The 26423-nt window shown below is 31.9% G+C and overlaps 3 protein-coding genes across 4 annotated transcripts; 2 read left to right on the top strand and 1 right to left on the bottom strand.

Annotated features, from left to right (window-relative positions):
* Positions 1 to 1240: 1240 nt before the first annotated feature.
* Positions 1241 to 3621, bottom strand: LOC140438082 (uncharacterized). The gene is made up of 4 exons (XM_072527796.1): positions 3559 to 3621; positions 3236 to 3338; positions 1957 to 2026; positions 1241 to 1466 (listed from the first exon to the last, which is right to left on the bottom strand). The coding sequence occupies exons 1-4, from the start codon at positions 3596 to 3598 to the stop codon at positions 1299 to 1301; spliced, it is 381 nt and encodes a 126-aa protein (XP_072383897.1). The 5' UTR covers positions 3599 to 3621; the 3' UTR covers positions 1241 to 1298.
* Positions 3622 to 9764: 6143 nt separating this feature from the next.
* Positions 9765 to 26322, top strand: LOC140438081 (uncharacterized). Of its 2 annotated transcripts, none has more exons than XM_072527794.1 (4): positions 9765 to 9861; positions 12404 to 12476; positions 13632 to 13701; positions 26100 to 26322. In XM_072527794.1, the coding sequence occupies exons 1-4, from the start codon at positions 9822 to 9824 to the stop codon at positions 26256 to 26258; spliced, it is 342 nt and encodes a 113-aa protein (XP_072383895.1). In that variant the 5' UTR covers positions 9765 to 9821; the 3' UTR covers positions 26259 to 26322. The 2 variants fall into 2 exon arrangements, with proteins under 2 accessions (XP_072383895.1, XP_072383894.1); XM_072527793.1 differs by lacking the exon at positions 26100 to 26322 and adding an exon at positions 16822 to 17046.
* On the top strand, positions 22221 to 25079 carry LOC140438080 (uncharacterized). Its single transcript, XM_072527792.1, has 4 exons — positions 22221 to 22295; positions 22741 to 22819; positions 23907 to 23976; positions 24853 to 25079. Exons 1-4 carry the CDS (start codon positions 22256 to 22258, stop codon positions 25009 to 25011), a joined length of 348 nt encoding a protein of 115 aa, XP_072383893.1. The 5' UTR covers positions 22221 to 22255; the 3' UTR covers positions 25012 to 25079.
* Positions 26323 to 26423: the final 101 nt, after the last annotated feature.

The raw sequence follows: 26423 nt of genomic DNA, 5'->3' as shown, positions 1-26423 counted from the left end.
GCCCTTTTGTTGTGGTGAAGTCTCCTATGATTCATGTTTACATTTTAATGGACACTTTATTTTTTTTATACAGAGCTTTTGTAGCTTCTATGAGTTTGGTCTGTATTTCTAATTTGTACATTGCCTTCCATAGTTCTAATCTTGATACAAAGTCATACGCCTTTCTCAGATCCACAAATGCCAAATGTTTATCTCTATTTTTTGTTTTTTTCTTTTTCAACAGTTGTTCCAGTGTGTATATGTGATCTATGCATGATCTTCCTGCCGTGAAGCCTGCCTGATCCTCCCCGATTTTGCCTTTTATCGCTTGCTCTTTTTTTTCTCGCTGTATCTTCCCATATAATCTTTCTATTGATGATATTACGCTTATTCCTCTGTAGCTTTCGCATCGTTTTCTATCTCCTTTCTTAAATATAGATGTTATATATGCCTCCATTCATTCCTTTGAGAGCTGTTCTCCTTTTATGTATCATTATGTATCATCTGGTGTAATTTTTTTGATCCGTATTTTATAAGCTCAGTTGAGATGCCTCCAGGTCCCGGTGCTCTCTTATTTTTGATTGCTTTTATGGCCGTTCTCACTTCCTTATCTGTTATTTATATTTCTTGTTGTGGGGATCGGCTTCGTCTTCACCTTCGTTTTCTTTTCCAATGAATTGTGATCTTTGTTCTGTTAATAGTTGCTTGTAATAGTCCTTCCATTCTTTGTCCTGTATATTTCCCAAACATTGCAACAAAATAGAATATCCTTGTTGTGACGTTGTTCGAATGAGATCAATACCGCTTCCATCAGTATTCCAAAGATCTGAAATATTTTGTCGGTTTGAATTGTAAAGTCTCGTCAAATAGAGCAGGCCTATAACAGCTTTGATTTCTATTTTGTCAGTCTCTTTGACTAAATACTGATGTCGTGGATCGTACCGTGGTTATTTTAATTGATGGTACCGTGGTTTAATTACTTATCTAGGTCTTCTGGCATGCATCAAAAATGAAAGAATAATAAGATATTAGTATCTACAGTGTACCTAGACATTTCGTTACCAAAAAACTAGTAAAAATCCTATCAGATCGTGCAACTATCTGACCTAGATGATATTTTTGGCAGAGAAAATTTTTCTTTCTGCTATATAGTGATAGTAGATCTATATTTGGTTTTATTAGTTCCTTCTCTACTATGTAAAGTTTTTCAGGTTGTAGAAGGCATGTTCCAGTATTTTTAGATTTAATAAAAGAACATAAATGCTGTATTTAGAGATTTATTTTAAATTTTTATAAATAAATTTTTATATTAAAATAGTTTAATCTCCCTCACAAAGATGGAAATGTACGCACAACTCAAAAGGTGTATGTTTGTGTAGATCTTCATACAGTTTGTCGAGATTTGGAAGCAATTCTTTTTCACAAATTTCTTGTAAGTGTTCTGCTAAATCATGGCATATTCTGTCTGCGTCTTTCCTAACTTCATCCTGTAATAAAGGGAACATTTTATATTAAATTATGCGTAACATTGACCATATTAATACTGATTATGTGTAAGTATTCTGTAGGGATGCTTTTTTAAAGCAATAATATCTTCGTAGACAGAAAAAACGTATACTTATAATTATATCAAAAGTAGAGCAACAAAAATTAAACAGTTTGGAAAAAACAATATTGAATAACTAGTAAATTTGGTATTGACAGGGAAAAATACGATATTATTAAAATTTGATAGCTTAAATACAGTCTAGAAACAGTTTGATTGTACCAAGAAGAGAAGCAGATCCAAAAGCTTTAGTAGGGTAACCAAGGCAATTTTTTCTTGTTTTTGCTACAGTCCAGTTTTAATAAAATATTGTAAATTAGATAGTGGTTCGAAATGTAAGAATGATTTTACTACTACCATAGACGGCTAATTATTATTTTAACATTTAAATATGAAATTCTTTTAAACACAGTTATATTCATAAAACTTACCAGTGGAACTTTCTCATCAACGTAGTCCTTGATGATAGATGCAAATGTTATACAAACGTCGCACTTGAGTCTGGAAAAAATAAGTTTTTGTTTTATCCAGAACAACGAAATTTATTAGATTATTATAATACTAATTGATAATACTAATTACATCGGCATTATATTCATGTACCGGGTATAATTTGTGAGTTTTGTTTTTCTTCTTCTTCTAGTTCCTATCTGTTTCGGATGTTGGAAATCATATTGGCAATCATGACCTTACTCGCTGCGGTTCGAAACAGCTCCGTTGAGGTTTTCTTAAACCATGTTCTTAAATTCCGCAGCCATGTTATTCTCCTTCTACCGGGTCCTCGCTTACCTTTGACTTTACCTTGCAATATAGACTGCAGCAGGGAGTAACGGTGCTGATTTCTCATAACGTGTCCCAGATATTGCAATTTTATGCGTTTGATCGTAAACACAATCTCTGGTTCCTTCTTCATTTTTTCTAGAACTTCCTTGTTTGTGGTCCTTGCTGTCCATGATATTCTCAGCATTTTTTATAAAGCCACATCTCAAATGCTTCAAGTTTTTTAATAGTGGTGCCTGTAAGCGTCCGTGCCTCCGCCCCATACAACAACACAAAAAAAAACATAGCATCTCAAATGTCTCATTTTCTTCATTTTTTTCAGTTTTGTTTTTACGATATATTATTATAAAATTATTATTTTAAAAATTTTATTTTCAACAACTTAAGTTTGTTGATCCTAAAAAGCTGTCCCAACAAATGAATCGATTTCATAAGACGACTTACGACAAATGTTATGCGATTCTCCAAAAGTGACTTGTTTGTTATGGAAGTTACACAACAAACTCAAATATCCTTTTGTTTACGTGGTGACAGGCAAAATCATTAGTAATATATGAATATCATATTATTGTCTATTTATATTATAACGAGTAATTGAAAGTCATTTAGTATAGGCAAATATCAAATTACAATAATTGAATGATATTATTTATTTAAAATTCTGAAAAATGTAACTGTTTTCAAAAAGAGTTTTAGTTTGATTGTGTTAACCAATTTTTATGACAATGCGCATTATGATTAGAGTATTGTATAAAACCGCGAAAAAATGCCTAATCCTAAAGCCTTAATCTTGCCCTCTCAATTTATTTGTGACAAATAATTAGATTAGAATTACGTAACACACATTAACTCGACTATTAATTTATTATAATAGTTACTCGTTAACTTGATCAAACGGCCACTTTTTAATTTTTAATCCTTGATACTTACTCATCAGGCTCACCAGTAGGTTCAGGCTCAGGCTCATGAGTGGGCTCAGGTTCAGGTCCATGAGTAGGCTCAGGCTCGGGACCCTGAGCGTAAATGGTAAGAGCTGGAATTAAATAATTTTAAAAATAATTGAGTAAAGTTCTAATAAATCATTATTTTAAAGGTTACAATATAAAAATAAATAAATAAAATGGTAAATAAAAATCAAGGTAAATCGATCAAACATATAACAATTGATTTTATTAAAAACCCAAATACTGCAATGCTAGTAGAAATAAAAATAATGTTATAAATTGTTGTTACGCACAAATATTTTTACTTACCGACGCAGCTCAAAAGTGCCAAAATTAATGCAGTTTTCATGTTTTGTGAATTATATTTTACAATAATAGTGCACTGATAGTTTTGCTTTATATACAAAAATTTAAACACTTCAAAAATTGGCCACTTGACTTATAATCTTGTTTTGAATTGTTTATAGTATCCATTAGAATTCTAAACTTTCCACTTTAATCTAGAATAATAATATTATTGATTGTTTAATGTATTTACACAAATATATTCTAGAAAAGTATAACACTATAACTTTTTTATTAATTTATAAAATATTTTATTATATAAAGAATACGTGTTATTTTTCTATAAATAAATTACACTTTTAAGCTATATTTATATTAGACGATATTCCATAATTAGAAATTTGTTTATAAACAAAAAAATAATTTTAAATATGAATTTTTGTTAAAAAAAGACATCTAAAAATTAAAAACTGGAATTATGTCAAAAATATATATTTGAATATCTTAAGTATACATCAAATTTTACTCAGATTTAAAAATCCCGTATTTAGTTAAAAATGCTTGTTGTTAAGTTCGTAGGAGAAAACTGTACGACTTCTTGATTGCACTTTATTGCGTAAACGTAATTAATTTTTCATTATTTTTTTTACACAACTTTGTAAATTATTTGTTTGTTCTGCATGGGTAGATAGACTATCGTGGGTACTTTTCGAAAGTATTTGCTGGCTTATTTAGTTTAGTTGCACATTTACCCTTTCATTCAGGTGTTTACGAATTAAGCAGTTTCTAAAATATATGAAGAGAGAAGAGTTAAAATTCCGTGATTTTTTAAGTAGCTTTTGTAATGTGTTATGTGTTATAATTCTACTGAGGTCAAAAAATACCGAATTGCTCTTTTTTGTAATTTAAATAACATTAGATTGGGCAGCTGTACTAGGATCCCAAAAAGGAAGACCATATCGAAGATAAAACTTAAACAAAAAAATGTGTTATTTTGGAAGGTGCTAAGTTGATTTCCTTCAAAACAGATCTAATTGTATAGCAGGCTGAGGCTAGTAGCTTACTTAACAAATCGATATGAAAGGACTATTTAAAGTTACTGTTTATAAAAATTTAAGACATTTTACAGAATCAACGATACTGATCTAACTGTTATTAAGAAGAAGAAGAAGGGTTGAAGAACTCCTTAAAAAGATAATGCTTCTGTCTTGTCCACGTTAAAAAAAGAGTAAATTAGAGTCGAAACAAGTTTTTATTTTAATTAGATCAGTAAGTAAAAAAGTATAGGTAAAAGGTAAAATACTTGATAATTCAGCAGGGGTAACGAATTTAACTCCCACACTTAAGTTTTAGAGTAAGAGCCAGAAATGTTTAACTCTCCTACGAAGAGTTGAGTACTAAAGCAATAAAGTTGGTTTGAAAATTAATAAAGCTAAGACAAACATAATGGTGATCGACAGATTCCACACTATTCAACTGACTAACATGTTACAGGAATACCAGATAGTGGACAGTTTTTTCCATCTCGGGTCTAGTATAACTAACGATAGTAACTGTGAAGCAACAAGTCCGGAGACGTATTGGTATGGCAAAAAATGCTATAAGTCGCCTTTAATCCTATAAGTTTGGAAAGACAGAGCTATATTTCAGAATATTAAGATGAGACTTATGAATGCCCTTGTGTTAACAATATTTCTATACGGGCAGAGTCCAAACTCTTCTCGGACGCGAGCGCGAAAAATTGATGCCTTTAAGATGTGGCGTTGAATAAAAATACTACGCATATCTTGGACAGTTCATAGTACAAACGTTTTTATTTTAAGCCAATTTGAGATTCAAAAAAGGCTGTCCACAGTATGTGTGCAACGTATTCTGCAATTTTTTGGTCACGTGGTTCGCAGAAGTGACGATAGTTTGGAGTGATTAATTGTTTCTGGAAACGTTTCGGAGAGATATTAAGGACGATCATCAACTAGATGGTTTGACCAAATTAAGAATTTAGCTATATATAAAGATAGCAGAGCTATGGTAAGATGTAAAGGAAAACTATCGAAACCAATCAAATATGAAACTGGCATTAGACAAGATATAAAATAAAAAATAAAAATTAAAATAAAAATAAAAACGTTTATTGCCTTACAAAATATATTTACATGTCAAACTTAAAAATTTTTGCCTTCTTTCTTCGGCGTACCGCTTTTGCACCGCCAGCGTTTGTTGTTTCTTCCTCTCGGCTCCTGGATTTTCCTTGGTGGTGTCCTCGTTTGCTTCTGTAGGTACTTGTATCGGCAAACGTACCTACTTCTCTGCATGCCTGGTTTTCTAGACCCTGATCAGGTGGTCGATCAGTCTATGGGTGGATCTAAATATCCTCTGGATCCTGTTCTTCTCGAGGATATCCCTGGTCTTACGTAGTCTTCGTGTGGCCTGGTTGAAGAACCACCTGGTTCTGTTCTCGGCCACCTTCCTTAGTGTCGTGTATCCTAATATGTTCCTAATCGTCGCGTTGGTAACTCTATCCTCCCATGATGCTCCGTCGATGATTCGGTAACATGATGTCTCAGTTGCTTCTAACTTTTTCCAGTGTGATTCCGCAATGGAGCTCCACACTGGTACTGCATACAGAATCACCGACCTAACATATGCTTGGTAGAGCTGAATTTTCTTCGCCTTCGAAAGTGGACTGGACCTAAAAATGAAAGGAAGTATTAGTTTTTTAGCTGTATTAGCTTTTACCTTTGTTTTTTGTGTATGCACCCGGAAGTTGAGTCTTCTGTCGAGGTGGACTCCTAGGTATTTGACCGTCTCTGATTCCTGAATTCTGTTGCCTCCTACTGTGATCTCGTTCCGTGGTGGTCGTTTGTCCTGGCTGAATATAATGAACTGCGTCTTTTCGGCGTTGATCTTGATTTTCCATTTTTCGGTGTAGTCCGTGATTTTTTCCAGGTGGTTATCCATGTCATCTATGATTCTTCCTTCGTCGTTTCCTGTATGCAGACATACACTGCTGTGTAGTCTGCATACAGGGCTGTAGAAGTCCTTGGATCTGTTTGGAGGTCTGAAACAAAAATGTTATATAATATGGGTGATAAGATGCTGCCCTGAGGCATTCCTTCCTGGATTTTTTGGATCGTCGACATCTTTTGATCAGCTGAAACTTGGAATGTTCTATTGGATAGATACATGTCGCAGATGTTAATGAGGTAGTGTGGAAGTGTAGCCTTGTCCATCTTGAAGATTAGTGCCTTCTTCCAAACCGTGTCGTATGCTTTCTCTATGTCCAGTATGGCTAATCCTGTCTTCTGTTTCCTGTTGAATTTTATCTTCGTGTCGCTGATAATCCTTGCTAGTTGAAGTTCGCAGTTTCTTCCTTTTCTGAAACCGAACTGGTCTTCTTGGATAATTCTTCTTCTTTCTGTGTGCTTCACCAGTCTGTTGTAGATGATTTTTTCTACAATTTTTCCCATCGTTTCCAGGAGTGATATGGGCCTGTAGCTTTCTGGTCTTCTTCCATCTTTCCTTGGCTTCAGAAGAGGTATGATCTTGGCGTGTTTCCAGTTGTTCGAAAAATGTCCTTTTTTCAAGCAGTATTTGAAGATATAGTACAGCTGTACTATGATCTTCTTCGGAAGTTCCTTGAGGATGATGTTGTGGATTCCTTCTTGTCCTGGTGCTCTGCTTCCTTTTAGCTTCCTGATGATTTTCGCAACTTCGCTTGGGGTGGTATGGTCTTCCTCGTCTATTTGGAACTCGTTCCTTCTTCTGATCCTGTTGTATTCTTGTTCGACTTGCCTCCTTGTTCTTGCATCCGACATATCCTGGTTTTGTCTGTGTGTGGCTGCCATCTTCCTTGATATTGCGTCTACTTTTCCTTGGGTGTCGTAGTGTGTTCCCTCGTTGTCTATGATTTGTGGCATCTTTTGTTTTCCTCTTCTTTTTGCCTTCAGCATTTTCCAAACATTTCCATGGTTTTCTTCAGCTCTTCTGATGTTGTTGTTCCACTGGTTTTCAGTGAGACTTCTCAGTCTTACTCTTATTTCTTCAGATAGGATGTCTTTGTAATCTTTGAATTCCTGTCTTCTAGTCCTTTGGAATGCTCTTCTGGCCTTGTTTGTGTCCTTGATGATGTCCTGTAGTTCTGTTGGGATGACCAGTTCTCTGTTGTTCGTCATGGATTTTGGAATGTTGGCTTCCATGGCACGTTGAATTCTTCTTGTGATTTCTTCGATTTTTTCCTTTACTTCTTCTGCTGATTGGAACTCTCTCTTCATTTTCATTTGGTTTAGCTGTCTTCTGTAGTTAGGCCAGTTAGCATCTTATTATCTCCATCTTTCCACTGGTTCTATCCTTGGAAAGTCGACTCTCGATCTCATCCTTCCTATTACTGGTTTGTTGTCCGAACTGCATTCGAAGTAGGCCCTGACGTCTTCTAATATTACATCTTTGGTGATGAAAAGATCCAGTGTTGAATTGTTGTGTCCTCTTATTGGGCTGATCCTTGTTGGTTCGTCTGGAGCGAACAACATCTTATCTTTGTCTTCACAGTATCTTAGTAGAGTTGTTCCTGGTGCTGTGTCCGTCATACATCTCCATGCTGTGTGTTTGGCGTTGAAGATTAGACAAGAAGATTCGCTGAGCCCATTTATATTTAATCTGATAATAGATGAAATCGTAAAGAAAGATAAAAAAGAAGAAGATATAAAATACGGGAAAAGGAAATAAGGATAATATGCTACGCCGACGATGCCATAATAACAGCCGAAAATGAAGATGACCTACAAAGAATAATTAAAGAATTCGAAGATACGGCGCTCATATACATCATGGAGATCTCAACAGAGAAAACTAAAGCGATAGTGATATCAGCGGAACAAAGACGATGTAAACTAGTCGTAAATAACAAAATAATAGAACAAGTGATGGAAACTGAATACTTGGGAATAAAACTGTTAAGCTACGGAAAAGTGGAAAAAGAAGTACCAAAACAAGTGAACATGACAAACAGAGCAGCAGGATGTCTCAACATAACAATCTGGAGAAACAAATACCTCACAACGAAAACGAAAACCAGGATATACAAATCAACAATAAGACCGATAATGACGTACAAAGCGGAAACAAGAGCAGATACGGCGAAAACACAAAGACTACTGGAAACAACAGAAATGAAAGTCTTACGAAAAATAACAAACCAAACTCTAAGAGATAGAGTAAGAAGTGAGGAAATACGAGCGAGATATGGTATAAAGGAAATAAACGCGTGGACCAAAAGAAGAAAAGTGGAATGGAATCAACACACCGAAAGAATGACAAAAAATAGAATAGTACGAATAGCAAGAGACAAGTCGCCAAATGGAAGAAGATCATTGGGACGACCGAGGAAAAGATGGTCAGAAAACATCAATTGAGGCTAAAAACCGAAGTAAAACAGGCATTAAGCCTATTTATAAAGTAGGAAGAAGAAAAAGAAGAATTCGGCTGGAAACTCATTCTGCAAAGCTCTAAGAGCAGTTGAAGATAGAGACCAATGGAGAATGATTGTTGGGAATATTGGAAAAAAATGACGATCCTCGGTAATGGGTTAAGTTAAACATTTTATTAACGTTAACAATGTAAAGTAAAGAAGTTAATGATAGCAAATAAAGCAGGTTGAAAGAAAGGTATAACTTTTGAAATCATAAACCATTAATAAGTTCCTGTCTTTGTATTTTAAATTTACTACAAGTATTAAACATGTGATCTAAGTTGTCTAACCACATTGCAGGTTTCACAATTTTGGTATTGACTACACCGATTTTATTTGTGTCAGAATTTCAGCCTACAATCGTCACAACATCATGTCTTATAGAATCATCTTGATGCCACAACTTTGTCGGAACACTTGGATGTAGTTCTAACAGTGCGTATCGGATGAGGCTATTAGAACAATATTTTTTCCAATGCAATTCCAATTTTTCCTTAAAGTTACTCTTAGATTTTATTAAATATTCTTCAGTTCCTACTTTATATGCTGTCCAGTTTTAGCGCTCACTTTGACTAAGGAATCTGGAACTTCATTGGAATATTTTATAAATCAATATTTTAAAGTTTTCTAGATAATTTTTTTATATAAAAACATTTAATCAATGAATGTTATCGCTGTTCTAAATAAAAGTAAAAAATCTAGAATGATAGTGAGTAAAAAATAATATTTAAATTCAAGTGGATCTTTTTTAAGTGTTTGACTTTTGGTATAAAAAGCGAAACCTGCAGTGCATATTTATTATTGTAAAATATAATTCTCCAACATGAAAACCATATTGATTTTGGCACTTTTCAGCTGCGTTGGTAAGTAGTGATATTTTTTATTGATATTTAAAAATATATTCTAACTTTATATACTTTTCGTTAGTATTATTTATAATATATGTGTTTTTTAAATAAATTAATACATTATACTTTGTATATAAAGCTAAATCTTATAGTGATAAAATTTAACATTAATATAATTAGATAGTAGTTAAAACGCCTTAATAAGATGAGTCCAAAAAAAAAATTGTAATAAAATGAAAATTATGGACAACATAAAGCAATCCAACTCTTGTTTTGTAAAAGATACAATTAATTTTGTTTTAATTTTCCTAAACAATAGTATTGTTACACTTTCGGAAGGTAATCCACGATTTGTATGGTCCCCATAATCAATTGCCTTTGTCTAAGTTGGAGAGTTCAAAGTAATGCTAAGCAAAAATATATATAAACCAGAAGATATTGATTAAATATCATTGCTATTGATAGTGCATATAAAGAACCTAAGTAGAAATAACTTACCAAACGGAATATAAACTTTTGTAATTCTAGAGATTTAAAATTAATTTCAAGTGAGTTTACTTATTTATCACAATTTTTGTTCTTTTTAATGTAGTTTCCAAATTTTGGATTCAGATTTAGTTGTCAAGAAAATTCTTTTTCTTTTTATTCTGCCTCTTAACGAGCAATTCTGCTTGTTCATTGGTGATTTAATCGTCCCATACTTTTTCTGTCGTTTGATAATTTATCTCCTGCCATTTTGACGACACGGGTCTACGCCATTTTGTTTATGTGGTTATTACATTCCTTTTTTCGATTTAGTGTCTATCCGTTTATCCACTTTAGGTTACATTTTCTTCTAATATCTTTACCTTTTTTTAATCTCTTAGCTTATGTTCTGTAAATCCTGTTAGTTTATTTGCTTTCTTCCAGTACTCTGTCTCTCTTGTCGTTTCCTCATTGCTGAGGATTGTGATTTCCTACAATGCGGGCTGTCAATTCTCTCCATCTCTTGCGATTTTGGGCTGCTCTTATGGACTCGGAAAACGTCTCTCCAGTGGCTTTCTGTACTTGATCTGACCATCGGATAGGTGAGCGTCCTCTGCCTCTACGTCCTTCTACGTTTCCGCATACAATTAGTCTTTCTAAGTTGTCATTGTCTCTTCTCGCAATGTGGCCAAAAAACTTTAAAACATTTGCAAGACACTGAGAGGAGAGTCTGGTCTGAATGTTTAGCTCTTCGAGAATCGACTGATTGGATCTGTGCTCCGTCCACGAGACGCGTAGCATTCGTCTCCAGCACCACATTTCGAATGCGTCAATCCTTTTCCTATCCTCTGATTTTATTGTCCATGTTTCGGCACCGTAACTGAAGATTGAAAAAATGAGTGTCCGTACCAGTCTCATTTTGAGTTTTTTGGATAAAGAGCGGTCCTTCCATATTTTTGACAGTCGACTCATCGCGTTCTTGGCCATCCCTATTCTTCTGCGAATTTCCGTATGGGAGGAGGCTGCATTGCTTAAGGAAGATCCTAGATACGTGAACTCGTCTACTTTCTCGAATTGATTTAGGGCGCCTGTTGTTTGGAGGATATTCGCGTGGTCCACAATCATGATTTTTGTTTTCTGATTATTAATCTTGAGCCCACACTTGTTGCTTTCGGTTTCTAATTTCTTTATCAGTCTCGACATCTCCTCTTCAGATGTTGCTATCAGTGTTGTATCGTCTGCGAATCTTAAGTTTGAGATCTTTTTTCCTGCAATGGAGATGCCGCCTCTCCATCCATCGAGTGCGTTCCTCATTATGTATTTTCCATATAAATTGAACAGGTCTGGAGATAGTATGCACCCTTGTCGTATACCTCTGCTGGTTTTGAAGGTATCAAATTGCTGGTTTTCAATTCTTATTTTAACTGAGTTATCTTCGTATAAGTTTTTAATTAATATTGCCAAATGATCTGGAACTCCCATCCCATGAAGAACTGTCCAGAGAACTTCCCACTTCACACAATCAAGTAGTACTTCCAGTACTAAAACCCTCTAATTCATCTGCTAAACTAATCCCCCAAGCTACTACTGAAAAGAGGAGATAAAAACAGCCAGAAACCTACAGAGGTATAAACTTGTTAAATACTATCCTATAACTTACAACTAAAATTTTACAAGTTACTAGTTTACTAACGAGTTCGCTCGTTTTCCATTCTTCCGATATTTGATTACTTTTTTTAATTTTATTAATCAATGTTGTTAATTCTTCTGTCATGGCTGCTCCAAAATATTCAGTAATTCATTTGGTATCCCGTCTTTACTTACTGCCTTTCTATACTTTAGCTTTTTAAGTATTTTAAGAATTCTCTTTATATTTATATTAAGTTCTTTATTTGTGGTAATTTTTGGTGTTTTTGGTTCTAGAGTCGTTTGTTTTTTCTCTAAATATAACTTTTTCAAGTAGTCAATCCATGTATCCATGTAAAAAATATTATAAGATATAATTTACCTACATATCTTTAAACACACAACAACTATGTTTTTAATTTAATAGTTTTATCTTCATATTGTAAAAATAAATATTTATTTTTAGCTGTTGCTATTTACGCTCAAGGTCCTGAGCGTACCGAAGGACCTGAACCTGAGCCTACTGGTGAGCCTGATGAGTAAGTAAAAACGAATAAAATTACTAAAGTACCTGTACATTCGAGTTAAGTAAAGTTAAAGGTATTATGAGCAATTGAAATTAAACTTTAAGTTTTTATATTCAATTTAACACTAATTTACCACAAAAAAATTAAAAAAAGATTTTGTTTTTTGTATTTTCTACAGACAGTTTAATAATTAGGCCTTCTATTTACGCTTTTATTAAACATATTATTTATTAATAATAAAAATAATCTAATTGATAAATCAGTACAATTAGATAATTATTATTAATCAGTACAATACAGTTATCAAAAATATTTTATTTTTATTTTTAAATAATTAATTTCATTTATTATTATTTCACATGTGCCACTACTAACTAATTTTAAAGTGTCTTCGTTTTATTTTAAAATTTTGTCATAATTTTTAAGAAGTACTTTATTAATTTATAACATTTTCAACATATACCGAATCTCCAATTCTTCGAAGACTTTTTTTGGAGTTGATCCTAGTTTTAAAGCTAAGAATATAATTGTACATGAAGCAAAATAAACTAAAAAACAATTTATTTCTTTTCGATATGCATTCATGCTAAACAGATTGATGAAGAGTGAGAGTAAGGCACATAACTTAAGAGCGTAGGCGCAAAATTCCGGGCTAATACTTTTTAAATATATTCATTTTTTTCGAATCCTGAGAAAACTATTTTTAGAAAATTTAAACGCAGAATGAAAGAAAACATTATTACTGGGGGTCGAAAGTTCCTGAAAACTTCTATAATGTTTATTTTAATAAGTTACAGGGGTGAAGAAGAAGAGAAAATTTAGTGTGATTTTTAATTTCAAATATCTCATTCAGAAAAACTTTTTGTTTATTCTAAGGGACATTTGGTCTTCGGTAATAATGTAATCTTTTATTCTGCAAAATTTTTCAAAAATATTTGTTAGTTTTCTCAGGATTCGAAAAAAATGAATGCATTTAAAAAGCATTGGCCCGAAATTTTGCGCCTACGCTCTTAAGTGTTATTTTTTTATTTTATATAAAAATAAAACTACAAACTCTTATACGTGACATTAAAATAGCCTGGATAAAATTAGTATATTAAAAGAAATAGTCTAATAAATAATAAATTTATTTGGTCCGGATAAAACAAAATGTTTTTTTTTTTTCAGACAAAAGTGCGACACTTGCGTAACATTGACATCTATAATCAGAGACTACATTGACGAGAAAGTTCCACTGGTAAGTTGTATAAGTATATTAACCTTTCGCTACCGAAGGGTCAAGTTGTTTTGTAGTTAACGGAGGGGGTACATTATGTACCCCATGCATTTTTATAGATTAAATATTAACATAATGCAATAAATTTAGTTAAAACCTAATTAAAACAAATGCAAGTATTTTTTATTGAATATAAGTAACAATAAAAATATATATGGTGTCTTGAAAAAATTAATTATCGTTTTTTTGATTAGCTTTACATTTTGTACATATTATTGTTTGAATTATTGTGGTTGTTTGATGTTCAGAACAAACAAAGAATTTACAAGAATTGCACATTTTTCTGCTTTTGCGGTCCTTCTTGCGTGGACAAAGTAAACATCGCCCTGAGGATTTCAAGATGGTGGCGTCGTTTTCGCGATTCTCCCTTGGTGGCGGTGGGCATAATTCGTACATCGCGTCTATAATTCGCTTATTGAATTTTTGTGGACTTTGAAGTCGCCTATCGACATGGGGCTTTATAAGATCTTGACCCAGGTTTAGTAAAAATTCTCTGCGTCTGTGAGAAGCTTCATACGCACGATTGGAATTCTTTGTCGTCCACAGTACGTATGCATTCAGACCTGCAGTGTCTAGAAGATTTTGAAACAAAACAAATGGCCATCTCTTAGAGGCTCTTTTACAAGAATATTCATTTACCATCTTATCCATAGTATCTAAGGCACCTTTTGTAGAATTGTAATGCAAGATTATGTCTGGCTTATAGTCCGTCTCGTCTCCGCTAATTTTATCGTCGTTATGTTCTGTACTCAATAAAATTACTGCTTTATTCTTTTTAGGAACGTAAGACGCCAGTGTTATTTTCTCAGTGAAAGCAAAAACTGAGGACTTTTCTTGTCTAGAAATATTGGGTAGTAGGGCTGGAGGGATATCCTGCTTGTTTTTTCGAAGTGTTCCACATAATGTTATTTGTCGATCTAGGAGTTGTTTTGCCAAGGGAACACTGGTAAATAAATTATCAGTAGTGATGCCATAACCAGTTTTTGGAAATGAGACCAAATCAAGTACTACTCTTTTGCCCTGGTCTTTTTCTGGTTTGTTACCATCTTTTCCAGTATAAATCTGAAGGTTAGCAGCATAGGTGATTGTTGCATCAACTAGAGCCCATATTTTGATGCCATACTTGGCTGGTTTTGATTTAATGTAGACTCTAAATGGACACTTACCTCTAAAACTTACAAGTTGTTCATCAACAGTTAGATGAGAGTGGCACTTAAGACTTTCTTTACAGTGTTCTACAAACTTTGTAAACACTTCCCTAAAAGCTGCTAGTTTGTCAGAACTTCTACGTTCTTCTCTAGTGTTCAAATCATCGAATCGCATAAGTGAAATTACATAAATCTAGAAATCGGTCGCGTGACATGGCAGCCGGAAAAATATATCGACTGTACAAAGGGTTTCGACACCACAAAAAGTGCACTGATTCCCTAATGGCTTTTAGCGCACCCGCCGTAATCAAGAGTCCCAAGACCGCATAAATTTCCACTGAATCAGTGGGCAACCAGGTTCTTGTTTTATTAGGATTTTTCCCATTCCAATCCTGAAAGTATTTCTCCGCTTTCTGGTTTGTACATTTGACGATGGTCTCTACAATTTTCTCATCTACAAATAATTTGAAGCAATCACTAATTTTAGCGACATTTTTAGATTTTTCTGTAAGCCCTGGTTTTTCGAGCAAGTTTTCCAAACTGTACCATTCTTGGAAATAAATGTGGAATCTACTGCCCCCAAAACTGGTTTATCAGAATCATTACTGTCGCTCTCAGATGGCTAAAATATAATAAACTCAAGATAGAAATATCGTACATAAAACAAAAATAAAAATTACCTGCAGAATTTCAGGCTCATATTCCGCTACTTCAAAATTATCATCTAATTCTGAATCATCCGATAAACTATCTCTTTCAGAAAGGTAATCATCATCACTTTCCTCTAACCACTGCACTGCAGTTTCACGATCCTGTTCTTTCCGAAGGTCTAACTTTATTTTTTTCGACATATCGGTAAATCGTGTAATCACAAATGGATAAACTAAAACGGTATGTTAGCACTAAGTCATCCACAGAACTGATTTGTGTGTTATTGCAAACAACAGGTTTGGTGCCTTGCGCAAAACGTCTGGTTTAGTCAGTGGCGTCGACCGCAATGAACTGTACGGCGGTTGACGGAGGGGGTACAACTTGTACCCCAAGCACAGTGCTGCACTTTTCATAGGTAAAAATATGTCTAATTCAAAACAAATGGTTGGATATGCTTTTACACATCCCAATAAAGAAGTAACTAGAACAGTTAAACAAAATTCCAACATTTTTAAAAATTATTCATGAAAAATCGGATTTGGGGTACAATCTGTACCCCCCTCCGGTAGCGGAAGGTTAATATTATTTAAAATATTTTTTTTTGTTATGAGCTTACCCAGATGAGGCATTCTATGCCCTACAGAAATCGCGCGGTTGAAAGAATACATTATGATCTGTACCTTCCATACGTATGGATCCTCGCGATTACCTATTCGCGCGTGGATCGCATGCAATTGCTCAATTTACGAGCGTTTTGTGCACGGCATTGCTGCGGCAAGTAGTTGCTCGATAGTTGTAGTAAAAGGAGGATTTAAGTTGTGCAAAAAAAATGTTTAATACAAAATTATTTATTGATAAGGTGAAGAATCGACAGAGTACTTAAACTATAATTTAATTTACTAATTTTCTGCCATCGTTTTTTTAACGTGGGATACAGATTAAGTAAGGAATACTTTATCTGCACACAACAAAAGAAATGCGTCCTCAATAAACGCGACTGGAAGCTTGAGTAAAATGCCTCATCTCTTCTCAAGTACTAAATTTATTAGACGTCTACGAATAACAGTAAAACCATAATCACTCTACTTTAATATTAATATTCTACTAAAACCTACTTTTTACTAGACACTAATACTTTTACTTCTTCTATTTTTAAATATGATTTTAAAGAAAATTTTTCTGTTCTTTGTCATACCGTCAAGTACGATTTTTTGATCAGAAATTCTTTACTAATATAATCAATGCTAAGTATAATTTATTTTAAAGTATTCTTTTTTTACAGGACGAGGTTAAAAAGGATGTTAATAGAATATGCCATGATTTGCCAGATCAGTTGAAAGAAGTTTGTGAAAAGGAATTGCTTCCAAATCTTGACAAAGTCTATGAAGAGCTACAAAAACATACACCTTACGAGTTGTGTCAACATTATAAATATTGTTAGAAAGAATAATGTATTAATATGTAAATTTTCTTATAAAAGTACAAAATAAATTTTTAAATTCTAAAACTATGTTTTGTTGTAATTAAGACCACAAGGATTTTTCTCGGTAAATTTTTTCTTCTCTTATTATAAAAATATTCAAAATAGGATTAAACTGTTATTTTACCAATGTTAGAGAGTACTGCGTAATATGCAATTTCTTGGAATATGTACAAATGTTTTGGATCGATGTTAAACTTCTCGTCTCTCTCTCTCTCTCTCTCACTCTCTCTCTCTCTCTCTCTCTCTCTATCTCTTTCTCTCTTTGTGTGTAACTCTACGAATTAACCACTTTATGTTGTTTTCTGCAAGTCTACCAATTTTTTTCTACGATATTACGGTTTTTTACGTTGGTACAACACTTTTTTTAGTGAAGTGTTGGCACAGCTGAGAAAGATTTGTACCAATCAACTATGATTTGGTGAATTTCTGACAATATGATTGAGGTTACGTTATATTTTAAACTGTAAGTCTAGTATATTTTAAAGCAATGGCTAGTCGTATAGCTATTTTAGATAACGCGGTGTCAAAAGGGACCAAAAAGAAAATTGTTCAGAAACATCATTGGAAAGAAAACGTAGCAATATCTAAGAGACAAAGTAGACAAGAGGATGTGTCCAAATTTACTGGAAGAACTGTATAGAGTAGGGTATTTTCTGTTATCTGTAAGTGTTATGTAAAAAAATGTTTTGCAAAAATGACATCGTAAGATCATAAGCGTTTATTTGTATTTTTTTTATAATAATGGTAAAAAAAGAGAACAAGACAATTTTTTATTAGGTTGCATGGCATTAAGAGAGCCTCCAGAAAGGTAGAGACAGGTATAAAATCTCAAAATCCACAGACAGTATTACTGAAAGTACAAGATTAAAACTTCAGGTTGTAATATACCCGTGTGTCCTTCCTTTTTTGTTAACTTATATTAAGTAGGAGTAAAGCGTGTAAGAATATTACGGAAAAACATTGCCAAGAAAATTCCACTTACTGATAAACGTGGAAAACATGGAATACAAATGAATATTTCAGACGATGTTTATTCTATGGCTTTAAAACATTTAAAATCTATTCTAAATAAACCAAGTCACTGAAAACATACCTGAAAAAACAAACAGATTGTACTTCGACAATCCAGACCTAACAATAAAGAATATTTTTGAGCAGTTTTAAAAGTTGTTTTAAGACACTACTAGGAATAATCTTACCATGAAATACAAGACCTATTTCAAATTTTTCAGAGAAACTAATTTTAAGTTCAAAAAACCAACGAATAAGACAAATGCTATTACTGTTGTAAGTGTGAAATCAAACTAGAAAAGAACCAGAATGATAAATTCCGTGTTGATTACAATCTCCATAAAAAGAGACTCGAGGCACATTCCAAGCTAACAAATGATTACCTGAGAAAGGCAACAGATGAGAGTGTCATTCTTGTCCTGAAATTTGATTACGCACAAAATATACCTTTTACAAAGCTCGGTATAGCAGAATAGTTCTATAATAGACTTTTATGGATGTACGTATTCAATATACACGTTCATAATGATGTATCGTCATATGTATATTCTTTCATAGAGTCCTAATGTAAAAAGGGAGTAGGTAGTGTTGCTTCATTCATATGTGACTGTATTCACATTTATTTAGCAGATTATCCTAATACCAAGCATATTGTTCTTCTATCACATGCAGCTGGAGGACAAAATAAAAATCAGACTTTGTTACGGTTTTGTTACAGAGTCGAAGTAACACATATTTATCCTGTTCGTGGATACTCCTTTAGACAGTATGACAGAAATTTTTGGGTTAGAAGACAGGCCTTAAAAAGAGATCAAGATGTCGAGGAACCCAAAGTCTACATAGAAAAAATGGTACAGTGCAGACAAACTTCTTCTCCTGTCTACCTCAAACATAACTCCTTTGTAATATATGACTGAGATGCAGCCCTTCTTCATTATTTTTTAAAGAAGCCTGTGAATAAAGATTGTGAGTTTAAAATACAACAGTATCGCGTGCTGAAGTATAAACCTTGTTCTTCTTCTTTCTCTTTATAAGCAATTCTGCTTGTTTATTGGCGGATTAATACCTCTATACCTCCGCCTGCAGTTTTGTTGGGTGGATCGAGTAGCACAACAGAACTGTTGCTGTTCCCAAGTTCGGATAAAGGTGGAGGGGGTCTATAGCCAGGTTAGCACCCTACTGATAGACTTCAAATCATACAGCTCATAGAAACAGGAACAGGAATATGCCTCGGAACAGAAATTATCCTTTTAAAGAAGCAACAACGTTGCCATTTAACCTTACTCGTTTATCTTTGTCTCGGGTTTATAATAATCAGTCCAAAATAAAAGGCGTAAGAGATTTGTTTTATTACTTAAGAAAAGAAAGTAGAAACTTCAACAAAGTTTTATTTCAAGAAAGCACACTCGCTAAAAAGGACAATAAGAGTAGTGCTGATGATATAGGCCTCGCTTCTACAGAAGGCGTTTTAATCTGTCAAATGTGTTCTCCAAAAGAAGTGCTTATGTAAACTTGTTTTAATATTTTGTAATCTTCGTTTGAAAATAAAAAAAGGACACATTTTGTAAAAGGTCTTCTCTATTAATTTAAAAATAATTTAAAACGATACAAAAGAAGAGAAGCTCCCAAGTACACACCAGCCCAGTTAGAAAAAATTCCTAGATGTTGCCGTGCATTGAGACGTATTTATTTTCCTGGTAAAGTTCTCATTATTGATAATAAAAAGTATTTTACTTTATCCAATTCCGAAATAAAGGGCAACGACGAATTTATACACGCAATGTACAAGATGCACCGGACAAAGTTACGTTTAAGGAAAAAGTGAAAATTACCGACAAAATTTTGGTATGGTGTGCTATCTCAAAAGCTGGTGTTTCACAGCCGTTTGTTGGGCGTATTCGCGGTGAAGCTCTTAATGCTGACAATTACGTTGACAGGTGTCTTACAAAGCTTGTTCAATTTTTAAATACTCATCACCCCAATGATAAAATCATACGTTGGCCCAACCTAGCGTCATGCCATTACGCCAGGAGAACGACAGATTGGTTAAGTGCACAAAATATAAATTTTGTTCACAAGCGCGACAACCCTTTAAATGTGCCTCAGGCGAGGCCAATAGAAAAGTTTTGAGCTGACTTGAGTCGAATGGTGTATAATGATGACTGGGAATCCCAAAATGAAAATCAGCTAAGGCGAACAATTTTTTCAAAATTTCGTAAGATTGACTAGACACAGTCCAAAGACCAAATTTACGTGCCATCGAAGATCACGGACCTCCTTCTGTTCTATAAAATACATTATAAACCTTAAATATGTAGAATTAATTTTCTGTACTTAGTTAATAAAATAAAGTTTATTTAAAATAAGAAAAAAGATATTTATTTGTTCCGAAAACTTTAGAGACATGCGTTATGTAAATTATTTTTGTTTTGCTAATAACATTTTGTTTTGTATTTTAAGAAACGAAGTTTGATTTCCGAAGTGAAAATTTAAACCTCGAAAAAAAACTTATTTTAAACTTAAATTGTGGCTTATTCCCAATAAAAATAGTAATTGCATTAAGATGCCACAAGAAATTAGATTTAATACAATAATGAAAAACGGTACGGGCCTAGACTTGTTCTGAATTTTAGGAGAAAATAAAAAAAATTCTTTACGAAAAACTATTACTATTGTTCTGAAGCTATTTTCTTGTGACATGTCAAAGTAATTACTATTTAAATGAGAATAAGCCACAATTTAATTTTATCTGACTCATTTATATTGACAATTCAGACATACATTATACATTTTAAAGTAGACTACTTTAAAATGATATTGTTAATATTGTTGAGTTGCGTTCCTGGGACGACTTTACTTGTAATATAGTTCATTCGATTACATGAAATCCACTTTAACTTGAGAATATCCATCAAAAAAAAAATCATAACATGTAATTCGTCTTTAAAAAGACAAACATATGCCATGATGACAGTAAAAATCTCCTGCTAGTGTTTCCATAGTAGATTATGAGGGAAAAGCAAGGAAAAAAAACCTCATAATACTATCCCGACATGGTAAGTATTAATTTTTCTCTTTTTAGCATCCGTTTCTTTTAGGACTATATTTGAATCATTCCATGGAACCCCATGTTCATTATCCCATGCGTGTTTACATATTTGAGATCTATCAAATTCTCTATTTTTAATATAAAATTAATGTTCACTTATTCTAACATTTAATGGCCTTGATGTTTTCCCTAAATAACACTGATCGCATTCACAAGGTATTTTATAAATGCAATTCTTTGTCCTTTCTTGTTCATTGTTAGGTTTGGTTTTAGACAAAATAAATCTCAATGCGTTTGTTGTTTTGAATGTTGTTGAAATATTGAATTTATTTCCTATCCTTTTAAGTTTTTCTGATAACCCTTTTATGTATGGTATTTGTATTCTTCTCGTATTATTCCTTGTGTTTGCTGTATAATCTCGTTCTAAGTTATTCTGTTATATTCGATCGATTGTTGAAAATTCCGTATTTATAAACGATAAAGGATAATCATTTTTAAATAAAACAGATGTTAACAAATGTTTTTCCTACAAGAACGAATTTTCGTTAAAATAAGTAATTTTGGTTCTAACATATTAGGATTTAATGATTCCCTTTTTAATACGAATAATTTACATTGATTTGAAATTTGAATATCTGTTGATGTGTGTTTGTTTTCTATACACCTGAGTCTCATATCCAGTATCGTTCTTAGAGATTACAATATCCAGGAATGGTAGTGGATTATTATATTCCTTTTCCATGGTAAATGTTATTGTCCGTCTTCTCTACCGTTTATATTTTTTATAATTTGTCACCTAATAACAAAAAAACCAGAAAACTATTACATTGTCAAAATCCGGTAATAATCTTATCGTAGTGAAGATGCCTAATAGCATAAACAAGTAATTCTGCTTCAATTTCTCGACTGATATTATAATATTGTAAAATCTATTGAAATATTTTTAATAAGTCAATACATAAACGGAATTTTTGGAATTTTTCAGAAAAATGCATTAAATCAATCAATATTATCACTGATTTAAATCAAAGTGGAAAATCTAAATTGATAGTGAATAACAAAATACAAAACATAATTAAAATTCAAGTGGCTCTTTTATGAAGTGTTTGACTTTAAGTATATAAAGCGAAACCTGCAGTGCATATTTATTATTGTAAAATATAATTCTCAATCATGAAAACCATTTTGATCTTGGCACTTTTGAGCTGCGTTGGTAAGTAGTGATACTTTTTACTCTTTCTTTAAAAATTTATGTTATTTTATATTTTCTATTATTATCATTTGAAGTGTATGTGCTTTTAAAACAATTTGTTATATATTTGGTTTATTAAGCCTAATCTCAAGGTCAAATATAGATACTAAAGAGCTGCTAAAACGACTAACTAAAAAGCGTCCGAAACACAATTCTTATAACAACAGAAAAATATGACAAATACCAACTGACTATCTTTTACATTTAATTATGTTTCACAATGTTTTTTTAATGTACCTACCTATATATAAAGTTTGTGATTAAGATTTTTAAAACATTGTTTAGAATGTTATTAGAAATAAGTTAATTATGTTTAAAAACACAAAAAGTATGTCTTTAGGTTGATAATTTATTAAAAATATTTATGTATTTTTTGTATATTGTAAAAGCAATTATTTATTTGTAGCTCTTACCATTTACGCTCAAGGACCTGAGCCTGAGCCTACCCATGAGCCTGAACCTGAACCTACAGGTGAACCTGATGAGTAAGTAACAAAAAATAAAAATAATAAAGTGTCTGTACGATCAAGTAAGGTTAACCGATAACTATTATTATAAGCGACTGAAAGCCAACTTAATGTGTTATACTCAATTCAACCCTCATTCAATGTCATTTTGAAGACAATTACAAATTTTTGAAATTTTAAATAAGTAATATTATTTTAAATTTGCGTAAACTAATTAAAGTGCTTTTTTGTATGTTGATATTTTGTCATAATTAATTGTTAGTAGTCTATTAATTTATAATAATACATAATATACAGGTTCTCCAGCACTTACAAGACAAATAATTTACTTGAAGATTATTTTAGTTTTAGAGCTAGTGATATAATTGTACATGAAGCAGAATAAAGTAAAAAAACATTCATATTTTGTTGATATACAGAGTGTTTCAAAAAAAAAGTAACACTGTCTCTAGGATAGATTAAAATCTAAAAAATTATTGGGGTTTGTTTAATAAAAATTTTTGTAACGCCATTCATTTTAAAGATAAGGGTTGTTAAAGAAAAACAAATTATACATTTTTTACGATTTTGCTGAAACTACTGGCCACAGTGAAAAAAAATTTGATACGAATGCGTTTTAGAAGCTAATGCATCCCACGAATTTGTTTTTTGGCTCTCATAGAGGGCACTATGCACGGTTCGTACCAAGTATTATTTAAAATAACGTTTTTAAGAGTAGATATATTGATTAAAATTCCAAGTATTAAGTTTACTTGGAATTTTAATTAATAATTCTACTCTTAAAAAATTAATCATACAATTTTACATCAAAAATACTTTTGGTAAAACGCTATACTGTGTAACGTTTTCGGAATATTTTGATTTGAAAATCATAAAGTACTTTTTTTGAAAAACCCTGTAGAATTATGTAAGGGTAAACATATCGATGAACAGTAAGAATAAAGGACATAATTTAAATGATATTTATATATTTTACGTAAAAATAAAAAAAACCTTACTCGCAACATTAATATAACCCCGATAACATTTGTATTATAAAACAAATTCATTCCAATAAATAATAAATTAATTTGTTCTGGATAAAACAAAAATATTTTTTTTTCAGACGTAAGTGCGACGCTTGCATAACCTTGGCATCTATAATCAAGGACTACGTAGATGAAAAAGTTCCACTAGTAAGTATAATGATTGTATTTAGAATATTTCTATCGTTTTGAGCTCGTCCAGATGAGGCATTGATGCAGACAGTAGTCGCACGATAGTTGTAGTAAAAGAGTTGTATATTATTTTAGTTTTTCGAAGAAAATGGATCAAAAAAGCTTTGATACCTAATTAATATCTGATGAAGTGAAAAAAATCTACGGAATAATCAAACAGAAACTATTTAGTTAATTAATTTTCTGCCATCGTTTTTATTTGAAACTATGGATACTAATTTACAAAGATATTGTGAGTCATTTTATCATTTAACATTGGTTGCACCATACATATCCTATTTTAAATCTTTTCCATCAAATAGTAAAAAACATATTTAGCTATCATGCTACCCCTTGACTCAAATAAAATTTCTTGGTCTAGTCTTGTTTGGTAAACTTGATTCAAATCGTTTTTTTTTCTTGGAGAGATATGGCTCATTTGCCGATACACCAATTTTGCTTATTTATTGTACAATATTAAAATTTCCTATGCTTAATATTTCATATTCAAATTATCCTTTTCTATATTTATTTATTTTTAATTATTTTGTTTAAGGATTGATCATTCAAATAGTTTTTACAGTATATTGTCTTGAATAATTTTAATTATAGTCTCATCTCCTCTGTTCGTACCAAATTTTCTGCTTACTGAGTATCGATTTTACCAGGCACTAATATTTTTTATACTTTTGTTTTTAATATAGTGCTAAAAAAGTTTTTTTTTCCTTTAAGTTATACACCGCTTCAAAAAAATTATAACAAATCATCGTCTAGTACGAAGTTTTAATCAGAATTATTTTATTATTATAGTCACTGCAACGTATATTCTAATATAAAGTATTCGTTTTCTTACAGGACGAAGTTAAAAAGGATGTAGATAAATTATGCCATGATTTGCCAGGTGACTTGAAAGAAGATTGCGAAAAGGGATTTCTTCCATATCTTGACGAAGTCTATGAAGAGCTCCAAAAACATACACCTCTAGAGCTTTGCCAACGTCATAAATATTGTTAGGAAGATTAATCTAAATGTAATATGTACAACTGCTTAAAAAAGTAAAAAATAAATTTGTTTAATCTAAATTTAGTTTTTATTATCAGGCAGCAAATATTTTGTCGATATCAGTTTACCCCTAAAAAGACGCATAAAACCTTTTTTATTCGATTCTCTATAGTTTTTTTTACGTTCAAAAGTATTTTTTTTTATTTTTCCAAGCAGGTCGGAAATTGTTACTAACAAATAAATTATAACAAAAAAAAAAACAATTTTACGAATCGCTTTGAGTGAAATTTTTTAAGACGTATCTTATCAAAGTAAATACTTTTTGTAACAATAAAACACGGAAAACTTTATTTTCAAAACTTCTACAAAATTTATTTACAAAGTTTTCAGTGTTTTATTTTTACATAAAATGAATTTCCATCAAGTAACCGTCGAATCCATCAATTAAATACTTTTTTTCTTCGAAATTTTTCGAAAAATGCTTCCTTTTGGAATTATTTGCAATTTTTTTTGGAAAAAAATGCCTCATTTAGTGATTTTTGGGATTTTTTGTTCTAAGACTCTATTAAATTAATGACAATTCTACAAAAAGCTTTATAATCTGCTCGATAGTTGTAGTAAAAGGAGGGTTTTAGTTGTGTAAAATAATATTTAATAAAAAATTATTTATTGATAAGGTAAAGAGTCTACAGAGTAGTTACACTGAAATTTAATTAACTCATTTTCTGTCATCGTTTTTTTAACGTGAGATACAAATTAAATAAGGAATACTTTATGTGCACACAACAAAAGAAATGCGTCCTCAATAAACGCGACTGACAGCTTGAGTAAAATGCCTCATCTGTTCTCAAGTACTAAATTTATTTAACGTCTACGAATAACAGTAAAACTATAAACACTCTACTTTAATATTAATATTCTACTAAAACCAACTTTTTACTAGACACTAATACTTTTACTTCTTCTATTTTTAAATATGATCTTAAAGAAAATTTTTCTGTTCTTTGTCATACCGTCAAGTACGATTTTTTGATCAGAAATTCTTTACTAATATAATCAATGCTAAGTATAATTTATTTTAAAGTATTCTTTTTTTACAGGACGAGGTTAAAAAGGATGTTGATAGAATATGCCATGATTTGCCAGATCAGTTGAAAGAAGTTTGTGAAAAGGAAGTGCTTCCAAATTTTGACAAAGTCTACGAAGAGCTACAAAAACATACACCTTACGAGTTGTGCCAACATTATAAATATTGTTAGAAAGGATAATGTATTAATATGTAAATTTACTTATAAAAGTGCAAAATAAATTTTTAAATTCTGATTCTATGTTTTGTTGTAATAAATAAAACAAAGATTTTCCTTGGTATATTTTTTCTTCTCTTATTATAAAAATATTTTATTTAATAAAAAAATAAGATTAAA

Source organism: Diabrotica undecimpunctata, chromosome 4 (genome assembly GCF_040954645.1).
Source record: "Diabrotica undecimpunctata isolate CICGRU chromosome 4, icDiaUnde3, whole genome shotgun sequence".
NCBI classification, from domain to species: domain Eukaryota; kingdom Metazoa; phylum Arthropoda; class Insecta; order Coleoptera; family Chrysomelidae; genus Diabrotica; species Diabrotica undecimpunctata.
Note: the sequence above shows the minus strand (reverse complement) of the source record. Positions and strands in the feature narration are given on the sequence as shown.